Raw genomic sequence first — 14,026 nt, forward strand, 5'->3', positions numbered from 1 at the left:
CAATACAATAAAGATCATCAATCCATTCCCGAGGCCTCTCTTCATCATGATCTGACTCAATTTGCCCTATATCCTCGATTTCTCCGTCGGCAATTGCTTTTAAAATAGCTGCATCCCGCCAGGCTTTCTTCGAACGATTGAATGATTGTAGCCTTTCTTTATCAACCCGGTCATTTATGTGCTTTTTACAATCCTTAACCAAACGAGGGCCTATTTCCGGAAGCCTTCGCTTAGTCTTAGCCGTATCAGACCGCTTCTTGCGCCGTAGAATTCGCACGTTGTCTTCCGCAAACTGAGCCCCGACCTCAGCGAGAACGAGGCCACCCGCTAGTATCTGAGAGAGGCTTTGTCGCACCTTCGGGGAGATTGTCGAGTCATTTTGAATATGCTTTATAACCTTAGTGCTTGCCTTTCTCAATTTTTGTACTGTCTCGGGCGGGGTATTAGGCAATGAGCTTGATAGTGGTGGTGGTGTAGTTCCGGAAGTAATATTATGAATAATAAAACCGGGCATCATAGGTAGATCATTATCCTCGGTCGAAATACCAAGTTTTGTGAGGCCTTTATTAGAATCCACAGGCCAAATACCAGTTTCGCGGAATCCATGTCGAATAGTGCGCGTTGTAAGTGCCGACGTCCGGACATCGTGGATTCCCGCGAAGAAATTTGCCTTTGACCGCGCATCACCACCCCAAAAGGCTTCCTCATTATTATACTTCTTATAATAATGCTTTAGCACTTGAAATGGTGTATCATCGAGCGGTTGGCAGCCATGTGTTGTGTGTGGGATAAAACAATAGGGGATAATTCGTTTTCTCCAACAAAATTCAATGAAATCATAGGTCAAGTGTGAACTATGATTATCCATTAAAAGAAGACGATATTCCCCTTTTTTAACACGGAACGATGTAAATTCGTCGAAGACCTGAATCCAGGCAAAACTAATAATCTCATCGGTCCAGCCGTTCGGGGTTGGCCATATAGTATAGTCGTCGGGTAAGTTAGTGTTGATAAACCAACTCTCCATATGGAATTGACCCTTAACTAAAAACCACGGTGGCATAACCCAACCATCGGCCGAGACGCATTCGATACCAGTAAGGGATTCAGCTTGTCCGCCGGTATTATTTTTGGAATTTCCCCGGGCTGAAACAACGTTCTGGGCCTTGCCTTCGCCAATTCGAAACCCAGTTTCGTCGAAATTATATAGATTCTTCTGTGCAATTCCGTAGGTTTTGAGCGTAATTTGTAGGCGATCGTACCAAGAAACAATATAACCAGGTTCACAAACTTCGTATCGTGCTTTTTCCATCGGCTTTTGCTTAATAGTCTCAAAGCGTGAAGGTAGACGGGCGATAAAGTCGTACGCCCAGTTTTTTCCGAGCGTGCGGGCGGGTTCATGACGTCGAACAATTTGTAGAGCAGCAGCCTGAATTTGCCCTGCGGTCGGGGGAGAATAGGCCTGGTCTAAGGTATCAATCCATAGAATTAATGCCTTCTCTTGCTCGGGGTCTAATGCTTTGTTGGTTGGGATGCGATCGTTTCTAGACTTATGACCTTTGAGGCGGCCCCTCAGTATGCTAGACGTAATGCCAAATTCCCGGGCGATCGCTGAAACGTTAGGTCTCTGGGTAGCAGAGCATGCTGATAAGGCATTGGAGATACGTTCTTCTAATTCTTGAGACATGATATAGAGAATTGGGGGTGTAGTGAATCAATGAAGAAGGTGGAATGGAGAAAAGTGAGATTACGCCCGGGTTGAGATTACGCCCGGGAACCCGGACACCGCCAGGTGGCCGCGTTCGACGACCCGATTATATAGAGAATACAACAGAGAAGGATTGTACTGCCGCAGAAATGGAACTTCGGGTTGACAAAGCCGTTGGTGTGGACGAGCTTGTGTTGCAATGCGCGTCGGGGCTTCGAAGAACAATAGCCGGCTTCCATATCGACAAATAAATAATCACTGAGTATTTTATTGCAACCCAGGTAGGCGAGAAAGCTTTTCGAAGTAGACGGGAAGGAAGGTCTTGAGACCGGTCATAAGGCTCGGGCAAACAGAGTCTTCCTTGGGGTACGCGCCTTCATTCCTTTATTATTCAAAAAGATGGAAGCCCCTCAACTCCGGCACTATTATATCGGAAAATACCAATCTACTTTTGCTCAGGGTGGTGCCATCAAATAAACAGCCCCACAAAACTTGATTATGTTTCACCTGTTCATGCCTGTCAGACTAAATTATGACTAAACTTTACAAGCAGAAAGTATGGATGGAGAAAAGCACACAGATTCTACCACAGGGAAATTAGACGATCTTCACCGAACATACAAGGGGACTAGGAAGTCTCGTCAATGATCAATCTAAATACTACATGCCCTTATCGTCAGGTAGATTGTAGACCAATTCCACGCTTTCACGATATCTCAAGTTATTTATTGACAGCCTTTCTTTATTGAAGACACTATTTAGCACACCGCTTCTGTATGTTCATGAAAGTCAAATGTGGTGTCGAATTTTGTAAAGTGAGCTTTGATCCACATCGCCGTGTGTACATCCCCTAATAAGTAAAGACTGTACATATGATCTAACTAGAGACAATGGGATCATTGTGGGGATAGAAAAGATCAATCATTATACTGGTGGCTAGGTGGGCCAAATGACCTCGCTCGCTCAACTTACCACCGACAATTTGATATCCGGCCATGGTTCACTAGTCCCTTTTTTTCATGATTTACTAGGTAAAAAACACAACAGTATGGCTACTTACACTCTTTTTAAGAACATGAATGGGAAGCCGAGAAATATTATTTGTTTGAATGGAAAAATCGAGGGCTTGTAACTGTTGGTGGTCCTTCAGAATTGCATAGGTAGACCGTAGTCGGACTAAATAGCCCCATTTTGTTGGAGTATCAAATTGAATTTGATGGTAAATCAAACGTATTAGCTTAGGGAATGTCAACGACTGGCCGAGGGCACTGGTTTTGGAGATTGAATAGAAATAAAAAGGCAATTGAGTAATGGCAGGAGTGGGGTGGTAGATTCGACGAAATGAACAATCTACTTCCCCTGACGTTGTTAAATTGGTCTATAATGAAAAGCCTTCTTTCGGCCACCTACACGGGCGTAATATACAAGAGTCTCCAGTGCAATCTTTTTTTGGGAGAGAGACCAGAAACTACGGAAATCTTTCGAATGCACCGGAGAATCATGTATCTGCAGGTAGATAGATGTCTTCGGCGATTTCGGCGATTCCGGTGATTTCGTATTTGGTGGTCCATCCCAAGGAGTAGGTAGCCCTCTGTGTACGTGCGCTATGCAATCTCTATTAAAACTTGTTTGATCAAGTCGGCAGAATATGTACGTGAATGACTTTTCTAGATCTGGTGTAATCGATGCACAGTAGGCTTAGCCATGTGTTAGACAAAAAGGAAATATGCACACAGGGGTGGATCCTGTCTCTAGGTGTACTGACAGGACGGTAGCGCAGATGCCTTCCCAATTAGAGGGGAACGTAAGGCACTCATATACTTCCATAGACACCGGAGGTACCGCCACTGAGAATGCATGTAAAGGTGACGCAATTTGTGATACCCCTCCTATAATACACCCCTCACATCGCAATGTGCAATTATGAGCATATTAAAAGACATGCCGCAAGTCCCAGTTCAAATGCGTGTCGGAAAGTTGATATCGTAATGCGAGGTCTTGCATACAATGTTCACCATGAGCTTTAGTTCTGCCTCACCTTTCAAAGTGGCAAAAAAGCCGTCCTATTTGTTCAGCTTGAATCTTCCTCTGTAGGTTAGGCCAACTCACTAGCATCAACTCGTCTAGTCCAAACGTGTTTAAATTTTGTGGCAGATCTCGAGCTTTTGGGCTCCATGGAAAATCAGGATGAATTTTCTCGTTCTTTTTCATCAACATTTTGACCATCTCCGACAATGCCGTCAGCTTCAGTGTAGCTGCATTCATGTCTTCGGGATCGATACGACAACTACGTTCCACACCAGCTGGCAAGACACTAGTATTAGAGGCTGCAATGACCACACTGCCCAATCAATGGGCTGACCTACCGATCCTGACCCCACCGGATCCCGTAAATAGGACCTCATCATTGGTAAGTGTGGCAAGCGCTCTATCGCAATTGCGGAGGTATCTGATTCCAATAAGGATCTATAAAGCTTCAGTATTGGCCTCGAAATGGGCCTGTGTCTCCCAAAAATGCGAGAGATGGGTTAGATAGATCACTAGACATACTGGCCATACAATGGAGGCGATTTCGTTTTCTGTAAGGGCGTACCTAGATTCTAGGACTTGGGACAAAGAGCATTCGACCGATTCCCACACCAAAAACGTGTGATCTTCATGTTGGTAATGGCGCAGAAGTTGTGGGAAACTGCGGTAAGAAAGGTCGTTGACGGTCTTCACCAGAGACCGTATCGACCCTGGTTCCGCTTTGAGCTGTTGAATATGGACCAACTCCATTATGTCCTCCCTATTCTGGGCCAGGAGCATCCCCTTTCGCGGAAAATTCTCGATGCCTTTGACATATGCCGCCCAAGGGTCTTCGTTCAATGGCTGAAGAGTGGAAGTTTGTACTTCTGAAGTTCGCCTTCGCTTCCGAAATGGTTTCAAAGGTGGCCAAGGGTTTGTCATTGGCTTGGGCTGGGGGAGTAGGATCGGGGTAGCCACTTCTTTCCCTGCAGTGTTGGCTATCGTGGGAAAGAATATCGTTTCCGGCCAAGCGGCCTTCTGATTGGCATCCATCGTAGAAATATCGGTGAAGGGGTTTGAGTTTATTGGGCGGTTTTATAGCGGAAGCTGATATAGCAGGTATTTATCTTACTCCTGCACCCGGTGCAAAGTTTGCTTTTGAAATACCATGCACTAGGCTGATTTGTCCAAACAATGATCTCGCGGTGTATGGTTATCTGAAAAATAGGCCTGATAAATAATGAAGCGTCATTCGGCCGTTCATTCTGGCATTTCACGTGAAAGGAAAACATGCTTCACTCTGCTCTTTTCTGCACATTCTGAGAGTTGAGGAGCCATCACTGGAAAGGCGATGGGCAAGCTCAAATATGGCTTAGCTGATTTTGATGGTCTTGGAAAATATCATTTGATAGTTTCTACAAGTCCGCTTTTCTAGGCTTGTTTGTATTTTTTGCGGCCTAGGCAGCTTAGCAGAGGCAACGCACGGCGTTCATTCCCTGCTACTCGATGGTTGAACTAAGCAGTGGAAGAGTTGCAAAACAGGTTTAGCCTTCTTTCAGCGTCCGCTTCTTTCTTCGAAAATGAATCCTTGTAAGCGTTGAAAAATGGTGGCTATTATTTAAAATTCCCATGGAGCTTGGTCATTCTTGTGGTTAATCGCAGTTGCGGTGGGCGGGCGATCCGGGTGGGTCACTGGAGGACAATGTGCAAAAAGTGGCCAATTTGGCGCTGCCAAAGCACGGCCATGTCTGGGTGGCTGACACGGTCAAATCTGGTCAATAGGCGTATAGAGTTGGCAGATATTAATTTTCCACGCTGGCCTTCTGTTCAATTAATTGAGGGATAGATTGTTAGGTGGTGTGGATTTTTACGCTTTGCTTACTGCGGTGTTTATTCTCGACTGCCGTGATGAGATTCAAACAATTGGACGATCGCTTTTTTGTGTACGGAATCTGCGACTGGAAGATACGCAAAGAGAGAAATTGGAAACCCCCACATTCACTGTTTTCTAGGGATCAGGTTTCCCATTATGGGGATATCCAGCGAAGTATGGAACAGGTGTACCATGGCTGTCATGTTCAAATGTAAATTATGTGTAAATAAACGTGTTAGAACAAGGTTGACAAAGTAATACATTTTACGACCGTGTAATATGAAGTTGAACTAATCACTGCGTTCAAAGAGAAACACCGCCAAATTTTCATCATGGTTGCTTGCTGGTTCCCAGCCCTGCTAATTCATACGCAAATCCGAGTTCCTCACTTAAATGCATGTCCTCACCTGCGGCTGTTCATCCGCTTCTTTTATCTCAGATTGTGAATGTGCAAAGACGAAATGGCGCCCTGGTATATTCTTTCCCCTCTTCTGCTCTCTCTTGTGGTTCGTCTGGTGCTGGAGAGGAGGGTCGCATTGGCTTTGGCTGAAAACATTCTGCTCATTGCTTCCATACAGTATGCAAAGCTCTCTTGGGTGAGGGTTCTGGTAATTGCGGCTATCTTTGTCGCATCTGCTTTCTTGCAGACTCAATTAGAGTATCTTGATTCGGCGCAAGACACATATTCGCATGCAGCTCCGCTACAATGTGCAGCCAAGTCCAGGATTAGCGGGTGTCCTGCGCATACCAGTCGTGATCAAAAGACAGACTTGAATTACCGCACATCTCGAGAAGCACAAGTTCCAAACGTTACTGGCAATTGCCAGGCCGAGAAGACTTTTCACGGCCGGGCTGCGATGTTTCCATGCGATCTTCGACACCTGCGCCGGTCCGGCTTCAAGGACAATTATCACCATTCGTATCTCTATGTTGGTTATCCAGTCGGCCTCCGTGCCTGCTATAGTCCCTTGATCACTGTTGAGCCACCTTTTCGACCTGGCTTCTTGCTGCCCATCAAAAAAGCATGGTTCAGTATCAGACCAGAGGATCACGCCTTCAACGGCGGTGCAAACCTGTCCATGACTCAAAAGTTAGAGGAGTTCCTATTGTCTGAGGTGGGACTTCGGCGGAAATGGATAAAGATCACAGACTAAAGCTTTATAGGGAGAAGATCCTGCCGAGTGGCCTTATGCGTACCTCTTGACGCCCCCGAGTGTCACATGGCAGTTGAATAATCCACTTTCGTTCTGGTACCTTTACAACTCCAGAAGAGAGCTGACTGCAATGATTGTCCAACTTCAGACGTCGTATGGCGAGCGCAGGCTGTGGTTAACGCGAAATTGCAGAACTGAAGCGCCCAGAAATGGCCCTTATTGCTTCAAAGGGAAGTTCGATAAGGATCTACAAGTCTCACCCTTCACGCCCATCGCGGCAAGCTATGTCATTGACTCGTCTGATCCATGTGCGGCTCCTTTGGATAAGCTCAAGATCATGGTAACATTGAAAAGAGGAAGAGAAACAGTCATGAACGCCGTAGTCAACTCCACCGGTCCGCCTCTTGATGCTGCCTCGGCGAGCCTCGGTTCTTCTCTGCTCTTCCTTGTGAAGTGGTGGTGGGTTCCCATGTGCAGCGTGGTAGTTTTCCGGATTCTCTTTAAAGCTGCGAAGATTTACCTGACGCACAACGAAAAGGAACTTAACATCCAGACGAGAGCAGAGCCTAACACAAAGGCTATCGCAAAGTCTGCACGAATGTCTGAAAGGTAAGCTTTAATCCTCGTTCACCCTGCCCCCGGAGACAAGGACAATGATTGACTGCTTTGTAGGGCCTTAGAAAAATACTTTTCTATGATTTTATCCTCTATCGTCCAAAGCCAGTCTCGCATAAAAAGTGTGAAGTACATCACTCCAGGAGAGCACTGTGCGCGAACTCGGGTCATGCACTCACATCAGCAACATTCTGGTGAGAAAGTTCCACACCGTCCTGATGAAGAGGCAAGCAAAGAAGCACTCGAGGTTATTCTCTTTAAAGTCAACACTCCAACCTTCTACTCAAGATTTTTTCACTACAAGTCGCCATTTGCGGCCATGCAGAGTGAACTACTTGATGATGAGCGGACCCGCACGGTGTGGTCGTCACACCCACAGGAGCTTGCCGCTTTGTTTCCGCATGATTTGGCAGACACCTGGCATGGGCCTGTGGATTGGCGTTGGAGGATAATATCCATCCTGCGGACTGCTCCTACAAAGACCAACTTTCCGCGTCGAATCACGTACGAGCCATGCAGAGGAACTGCTTTGACCGACTATTTGATAATGCAACAATGCCCGAGCGACCAAATTCGTGATTATAGACGTACCTTGATTCGGTTGTTCTTGGGGCACTGGATAGGGGGCTTCCTGGTGGGTTCTATTAGAGAGGGAGATTTTGAACTGATTGGGTTAAGCCGGGATGCTATTCTAATGATCTATGAAGCGTTTCTTAAAGCTGGACTTGTTTCATTGGGTATCTTCCTTGCTGGGAGTAGTGCCACCAAAGCGACCAATATTGCCAATCTACTTTTTGCAATTCTTAGCTTGGCAGGGTTAAACATTTGGGCATGTTTGAGATCTGTATTTTGATCCTCGTCAGCGGCATCCAACTGGTTCTTCAAAGACGTGGGATCTCTTGCTGGCGCCCCTCATTTCCGACCGAGTGGGCCGTGGACGATTGGCATTCTTTTTACGAATCTTTGTGGTGTGATTTGGTCGGCGCAAGTCGGCAATGCGAGGATTTACCCCTTCCTAAATACAGTACGGGTGCAGTACCGCAGTACTCAATTCCTTGGTGAAACATTGACAAGTTATGATTCGGGCGCCATGGCCACGTGCCACTGGGTTATCTGCATAGTGCAACAAAGGCCTTGTTACTCTTTATTTTGGAGTGCCAACAAATGCAGCCAGCTCAGAACGGAGCACGAGATGGGCGTGGGGACGAATATGTAATATCACAAACTACACATAATCAGCTAAGTAAGGCAACCAATGGCAGCCAGCAGATCTGGTTAATGTATATTATGCTTCCTTCTACTCCCCGGAGCCCTAGGATTAAATAGTTTAGCCCGTCCCCAGGGCAGTATACATAGAACTGTTATGAGGGGAAGTCCCAGCATTATATCTTGTAAAAATCACAGACAGCATCATGAGAGATGGTCACAGAAAGCTAGCCATGAATAGGTGCCTGAAGAGCCACATCTCAGCAACCAATTACCTTCACCTTTTCCCATCTTCCTCGCGCTCATCTTGACCCACTCAGAGGACCACTAAAGAATTGTCCGATTTCTATTATGTGAGGTTTGCAGGGTTTATGGAACCCGATGTCCGGAAATTGCTCGACGGCTCGGGGAAAAGTCGCAATTGTCTCACTCATTTGTATTATGCGGCACTCGGCTGTCCCCCGGTCTGGCAAGGTATCGAGCTCCCAGTCAATTATGACGTACCCCATCCAAAAGAGTATCACTTCTCTGCTCCTCCAGCCAGGCCTACATCGGGATCTCGTACTCCCGAACGACCAGATGACTATAGCTGGAAGCGTAGAATGACCCCAGACTGGGAGATCATGTCAAAAGCTTTACAGAGTGCAATAGATCAAAAAAATTTATGATTTTATTCATGCCAGAGGGCCGTGAAGTGCCATACATAGTGAACGGCTAGTTTCGATTGACCAGCTTCTCTACAGTCAGCCCGACCTAACACAATGCTTCTGTCAATGCACAGCCCCGTACGTATATCTGAATTGCAGCATAATTCTCCTGGTATTTTCGAGGTACCCTTCTAGAATTCATGCAATCTCCTTATCTTTTCATGTCCCCTGAATTGAGCACATCACCACGTCGTCTGAAATTAAAGAGCCAGACGTTTTGCAAAAGCGGAAGCAAGTCTAGCCTCTTCTTCACAGCCAAATAGAGAGGTTAGAGGTGCGATCTACTCATATGATTATATCAGCCCCATTCACAGTCTTTTGCATGGTCCGAAACTTACATCGGATGATGTAACACATCTTCTCGTGCTTGCTTTTTCAACAAGATCATCATCATCAAAAGCGGATTCTAGCAACGTTTTCTTCGGGGAGCCAGGCCCGGGGATATTCTTTTTTATTGAGTGGGAGGGCGGATTTTCCAAAGCCATCTGTAACCTCAGAGTGAGTCTTTGTGCGTGGCACAGGCAGGCCGAATCTGCCATTTTGAAGTTGACGAGGTGATTTTCTTGTCAGCAAATATGCTGAAGTGAAAGAACGAACAGGACTGCAATGGCAGGAAAGCTCGGCTTTATATCCTGCGGGTACCACGGCAGCGTCATGAGAGACGATGAAGCAAAGGTAGTTACGGACAGACAGCTAAAGAAGTGACGTAGCAAATCCCATCAACCAATGATCTTCAACTTGTCCAATATTCCCACGCTCATTGGTGGCAGCCATGTGAAGGTGAACAAGAGCCCTCGTATCATTTGCCACCATGGTTGTTCTTCCCAGGAACAAATCTGTGATTAGCAGCCATTTACGGTTATGCCTGTTTATGCAAGGGCTCTCAGCGTTGGTGTTGGGAAGACTGCTGTCGCTGTATAATGAAACCTGCTGGCATAGAAACTCGGTCGGCACTGAGGTACCATTTCTCCCGAGCACAACAGGGGAGGCCAATGGCTTCCGAGATGTTGCTTCTCAGGATGCTGGCATAAAGCCAACGTTCGATTCTTGGTTGCAAAAGACGAAACACATAAACAGCCAGGGGACACTTGCAAATTTTACCTATTGAGGGGAATGTTCTCTGCAAGGGCAAATGCCATGTTGTTCTGCAGCCGGATGGAATGCTAAGGTCAAGAACATGGAGGCAGACTCAGGATCTTCAAGAGTGCCACCTTCTGCAGAGGGACACGTCTGGGATGACTCTGGCTGGACTTGGGTTTTGAACGAAAGCACAAACCACGAGGTATGTTTGAATGAAAATTGTGATCCCACTGAGAGGCTGACTAAATTCTTGTTCATCAATTGAAAGAACTGGGCTAATGAAAGAGACCCGCGGTAACTTCCCAAGAAAAGAAGTAAACAGTTCAATTGACCGCGATTTGCTCGGCCCCGTACTGCACCCGTTGCCCCCGCAGTGTCAATCTGTGGCTGTTGATCTTGGGACAATTTTGTTTATGTTTAATAGCTCTGATTGATTATCTTTTTCTTATCATGTCCTGGCATATCTCATCGATAGAGACAGACCCCTCGGGCAATTTTTATGATAAGCTCATGGTGGGCCCGCTCTTATAAATTGCATACCATGATATTTACTACGCTATTTGGTTCACACACAGCAGGTCAGCCATGGAAAAACAAAACAGATTCTACAGCGACGTCGTTATCATTGGAGCAGGCCTGTCGGGAATCGACATGGCATGCCAGCTCCAACGGCAATTATGTGTCAGCGACTACGTGATTTACGACCGCGCTCGAGAATTGGGTGGCGCGTGGGCCGCCAACAAATGTGATTTTTCCGCATCCCCTTCACAGTGGTACTAGCTTACAAAGAGCAGATCCAGGATGCAGTGTTGATATACCCGGAGCTTTATATTCGCTGTCATGGTTCCCGAACCCAAACTTTACCAGCCTTTTCCCGTCCCAGAAGGAGATTTTATCCTACATCCAACGCGTCGCTCGCACTAACCATGTCACTGAACATGTGAGGTTTCAGACCGAATGGAAAGGTGCCCAGTGGGTGGAAGCATCTGGTACATGGCATGTCTCTCTCTACAATTTGAGGACAGGAGAGGAATTTTTTCACGAAGCCAAGGTACTGGTTTCCGCTGTCGGAGGCTATACTAATCCCAAGCTTCCCATTCTGCCTGGCTTGGAGACATTTGATGGCCCCGTGGTGCATACTGCTAAGTGGAATAAGGAGTACGACCTCCGAGGCCTCAACGTGGCCGTGGTGGGTAACGGATGTTTGTTCACACCTATGACTCGCCTATCAGGGGCATTGAAATAACAGTCCTACAGGCTCCGGCTCACAGGTAGTTCCTGCTGTGATCGATGAAGTCAGCAGCCTGACGCAGTTTATTCGGGTAAGTGTTTCATTGCAGCGAGCTTGCTCGATTGATCCTGACTCTGTACGTGGAAGTAGAGCCCGCAATATTATGTCCCGATGCCCATGGGCAATTATCGATTTGGAAAAGTACTGCGCGCTTGCTTCTCCTACATTCCACTCACTTTGCTGCTTATCCGTTGGCTGGTCTTTTGGATCCTTGATACCACACTTGGGCAGTTTTACAACGATTCCAAAGGAGACAAATTGAGAGAGGAGAGAGCTTCGCGCAGTCGGAAGTATATTACGGAGAACGCCCCTGGTTAGTATGTGACAAAATCCGTCGCCACCCTAATGCTGACTGAAGACTTTTAGAGCGATACTGGCCTTTGCTTACACCTGGCTATGACCTTGGATGCCGAGTAAGCGATTGCTTGGACTGTGTCAGGCCGCTACTAACATTGTGTGCAGCGAAGGATACTGGACAATGACTATATCCGATCGCTTCGCAGCTCTAAAATGAAGCTGGTCAAGGACTCGATTTTACAAGTCGACTCGAAGAGTGTGGTGACAGGTTCAGGCGACAAATACCCGGTTGATTTCATCGTGAGTTGCATGTGAAAAGATCATTTTATAGCCCATGCTGACCATAGATCGTAGATTCTCGCGACGGGATTCGAGTTCACTCAATGGAAGGCCGATTCAGTCATAGGCCGGCGAGGAAAGTCGCTGAAACAGCTCTGGGATGATCGAGGCGGCATCGGCGCTTACAAGACTGTGGCGATGAACGAGTTTCCCAACATGTTTTATTTATTAGGCCCGAATTCCGGCAGCGGACACACGTCTGTCCTTTTTGCGATCGAGTGGTGAGTATTATCCTCCAGCAATACCGCCGGAGCTGTGCTAATATTTGTCACAGTTCGGTCAACCTCGTTATTAGGATTGCACGTCCTATACTTCAGCGACAAGCATCGATAGTCGAGGTATGCAAAGGGGCTGAGATTGAGTGGTGTGACACCATACAGACTGCTCTCAGCAAAACGGTGTTGACGCGCAGCTGTTCCAATGTAAGTTGTGTGCTGACCATCGCAATGAACCATGAGCCTACTGACGATCTCCAATGTAGCAATATACCGACCCAAAAAACGGATGGAATTTCTTTTCATATCCTTTCAGCTCATTGAGTTTCTGGGTTGGCACGCGGTTTCCTACAATGAAGCACTGGGAGTATCGGTAGTCTTTATACTCAGTCATCTTTGACTAAATGCTTCGGTGTATATTTTCAGCAGCCTTTGGTGGACGGCATTTCTTTTTTGTTTTGTTGCTCCAATTAGGTTGCGTCATTTTTGGCTCCTTCCCAAAACCACCAATAGTGACATTTCCTCGTGTTTCTGCCAACTTGAATAAGAAATTGCGATACATGATGCACTAAGTAGCTGCTAGGTGTTCCATTTAATGTTCATCTTGTCCACAAAAAGGATACCGATGTATTTCTCAAAACGGTCTCAAGCTCAAAGTTGCTTGAGCGAGCGCGGGCCTCTTTCCGACACATATCATTGAGACACATTGTTGTTTGGTCATGGCTAGATCGAGGTAGCTATGTTAGTTCGAGGTAGCTATGTTAGTGGCAAACAAGAGGCGCAATTCCCGGTATATGAAAAATACCCTATCAATCGTGTGTTAGCTAGATCGAGAAGCAGCTGTAATGACCTGGGTGTCTGTGACAGGGATTTGAACACGAACGGCAGATACAGTGGCTGCCACACTCCAGGCTCACCTTGGCCACCTAAAACAGGGTTTTCCCACTTCCTGGTAATTCAGATCCTAATTACCCTTACGCAGATTATGCTGATTTGGTTCAGGCGGAGTGCGATGTGATTTATTCATGCTATTTGATTGGCTTTGTACGGCGTAATATGGAGACCCACACGAAACTGCATCAGTTCAAACCACTCCCACTACTCAGCTCTGCAGGTGCAGAGACACGGCTGTCGATGAGGTCGCCGGCTTTATCGTCGCGCTTGGGAGGCTCCCCTGACTCCTCCGCCTCCAGCCGCTTCACCACCAAATCAAACATCAAATCAAAAGACTCGGCATCCTCATAACCATGCTTGATACCATGCTCTTTGAATAGGTAGTCCATCATGGATCCCATTCGCCGATTGACCTCATAAAGAAGCTCGGTTAGCCGGACTATTTCCTCCAACTCGCTCCTGGATTGACTGAGCGTTTCCCGTATTGCCACTAGCTCCTGTTCGGCTCTCGCTTGGCGGCGTTCTGCCTGGACGGTGCGTGTATTGAGTGCACTGATAATCCGAAGAGCTTCCTTAATACTGGTCAGCGATATCGCGGCTAAGGGCGAAGAAACTTACCGAGGCATCCATGCCTGCGAGT

General features: G+C 46.8%; 4 protein-coding genes across 4 annotated transcripts; 2 read left to right on the forward strand and 2 right to left on the reverse strand.

The window, feature by feature from the left end:
* Positions 1-3,666: 3,666 nt before the first annotated feature.
* On the reverse strand, positions 3,667-4,768 carry N7529_007112 (uncharacterized protein; the record flags this gene model as incomplete). Its single annotated transcript, XM_057242639.1, has 4 exons — positions 3,667-3,771; positions 3,818-4,011; positions 4,075-4,174; positions 4,259-4,768. The coding sequence occupies 4 exons, from the start codon at positions 4,766-4,768 to the stop codon at positions 3,667-3,669; spliced, it is 909 nt and encodes a 302-aa protein (XP_057097998.1).
* Positions 4,769-6,034: 1,266 nt separating this feature from the next.
* N7529_007113 (uncharacterized protein) lies at positions 6,035-7,809 on the forward strand (the record flags this gene model as incomplete). Its single annotated transcript, XM_057242640.1, has 4 exons — positions 6,035-6,703; positions 6,753-7,351; positions 7,415-7,715; positions 7,771-7,809. 4 exons carry the CDS (start codon positions 6,035-6,037, stop codon positions 7,807-7,809), a joined length of 1,608 nt encoding a protein of 535 aa, XP_057097999.1.
* A 3,126-nt stretch (positions 7,810-10,935) lies between these two features.
* N7529_007114 (flavin-containing monooxygenase) lies at positions 10,936-12,816 on the forward strand (the record flags this gene model as incomplete). Its single annotated transcript, XM_057242641.1, has 8 exons — positions 10,936-11,123; positions 11,218-11,552; positions 11,608-11,672; positions 11,732-11,954; positions 12,008-12,054; positions 12,104-12,238; positions 12,293-12,498; positions 12,552-12,816. 8 exons carry the CDS (start codon positions 10,936-10,938, stop codon positions 12,814-12,816), a joined length of 1,464 nt encoding a protein of 487 aa, XP_057098000.1.
* A 755-nt stretch (positions 12,817-13,571) lies between these two features.
* Positions 13,572-14,016, reverse strand: N7529_007115 (uncharacterized protein; the record flags this gene model as incomplete). Its single annotated transcript, XM_057242642.1, has 2 exons — positions 13,572-13,958; positions 14,005-14,016. 2 exons carry the CDS (start codon positions 14,014-14,016, stop codon positions 13,572-13,574), a joined length of 399 nt encoding a protein of 132 aa, XP_057098001.1.
* Between the last annotated feature and the right edge of the window lie 10 nt (positions 14,017-14,026).

This window comes from Penicillium soppii, assembly GCF_028829465.1.
Source record: "Penicillium soppii strain IBT 18220 chromosome Unknown utg000005l, whole genome shotgun sequence".
Taxonomy (NCBI): Eukaryota; Fungi; Ascomycota; class Eurotiomycetes; order Eurotiales; family Aspergillaceae; genus Penicillium; species Penicillium soppii.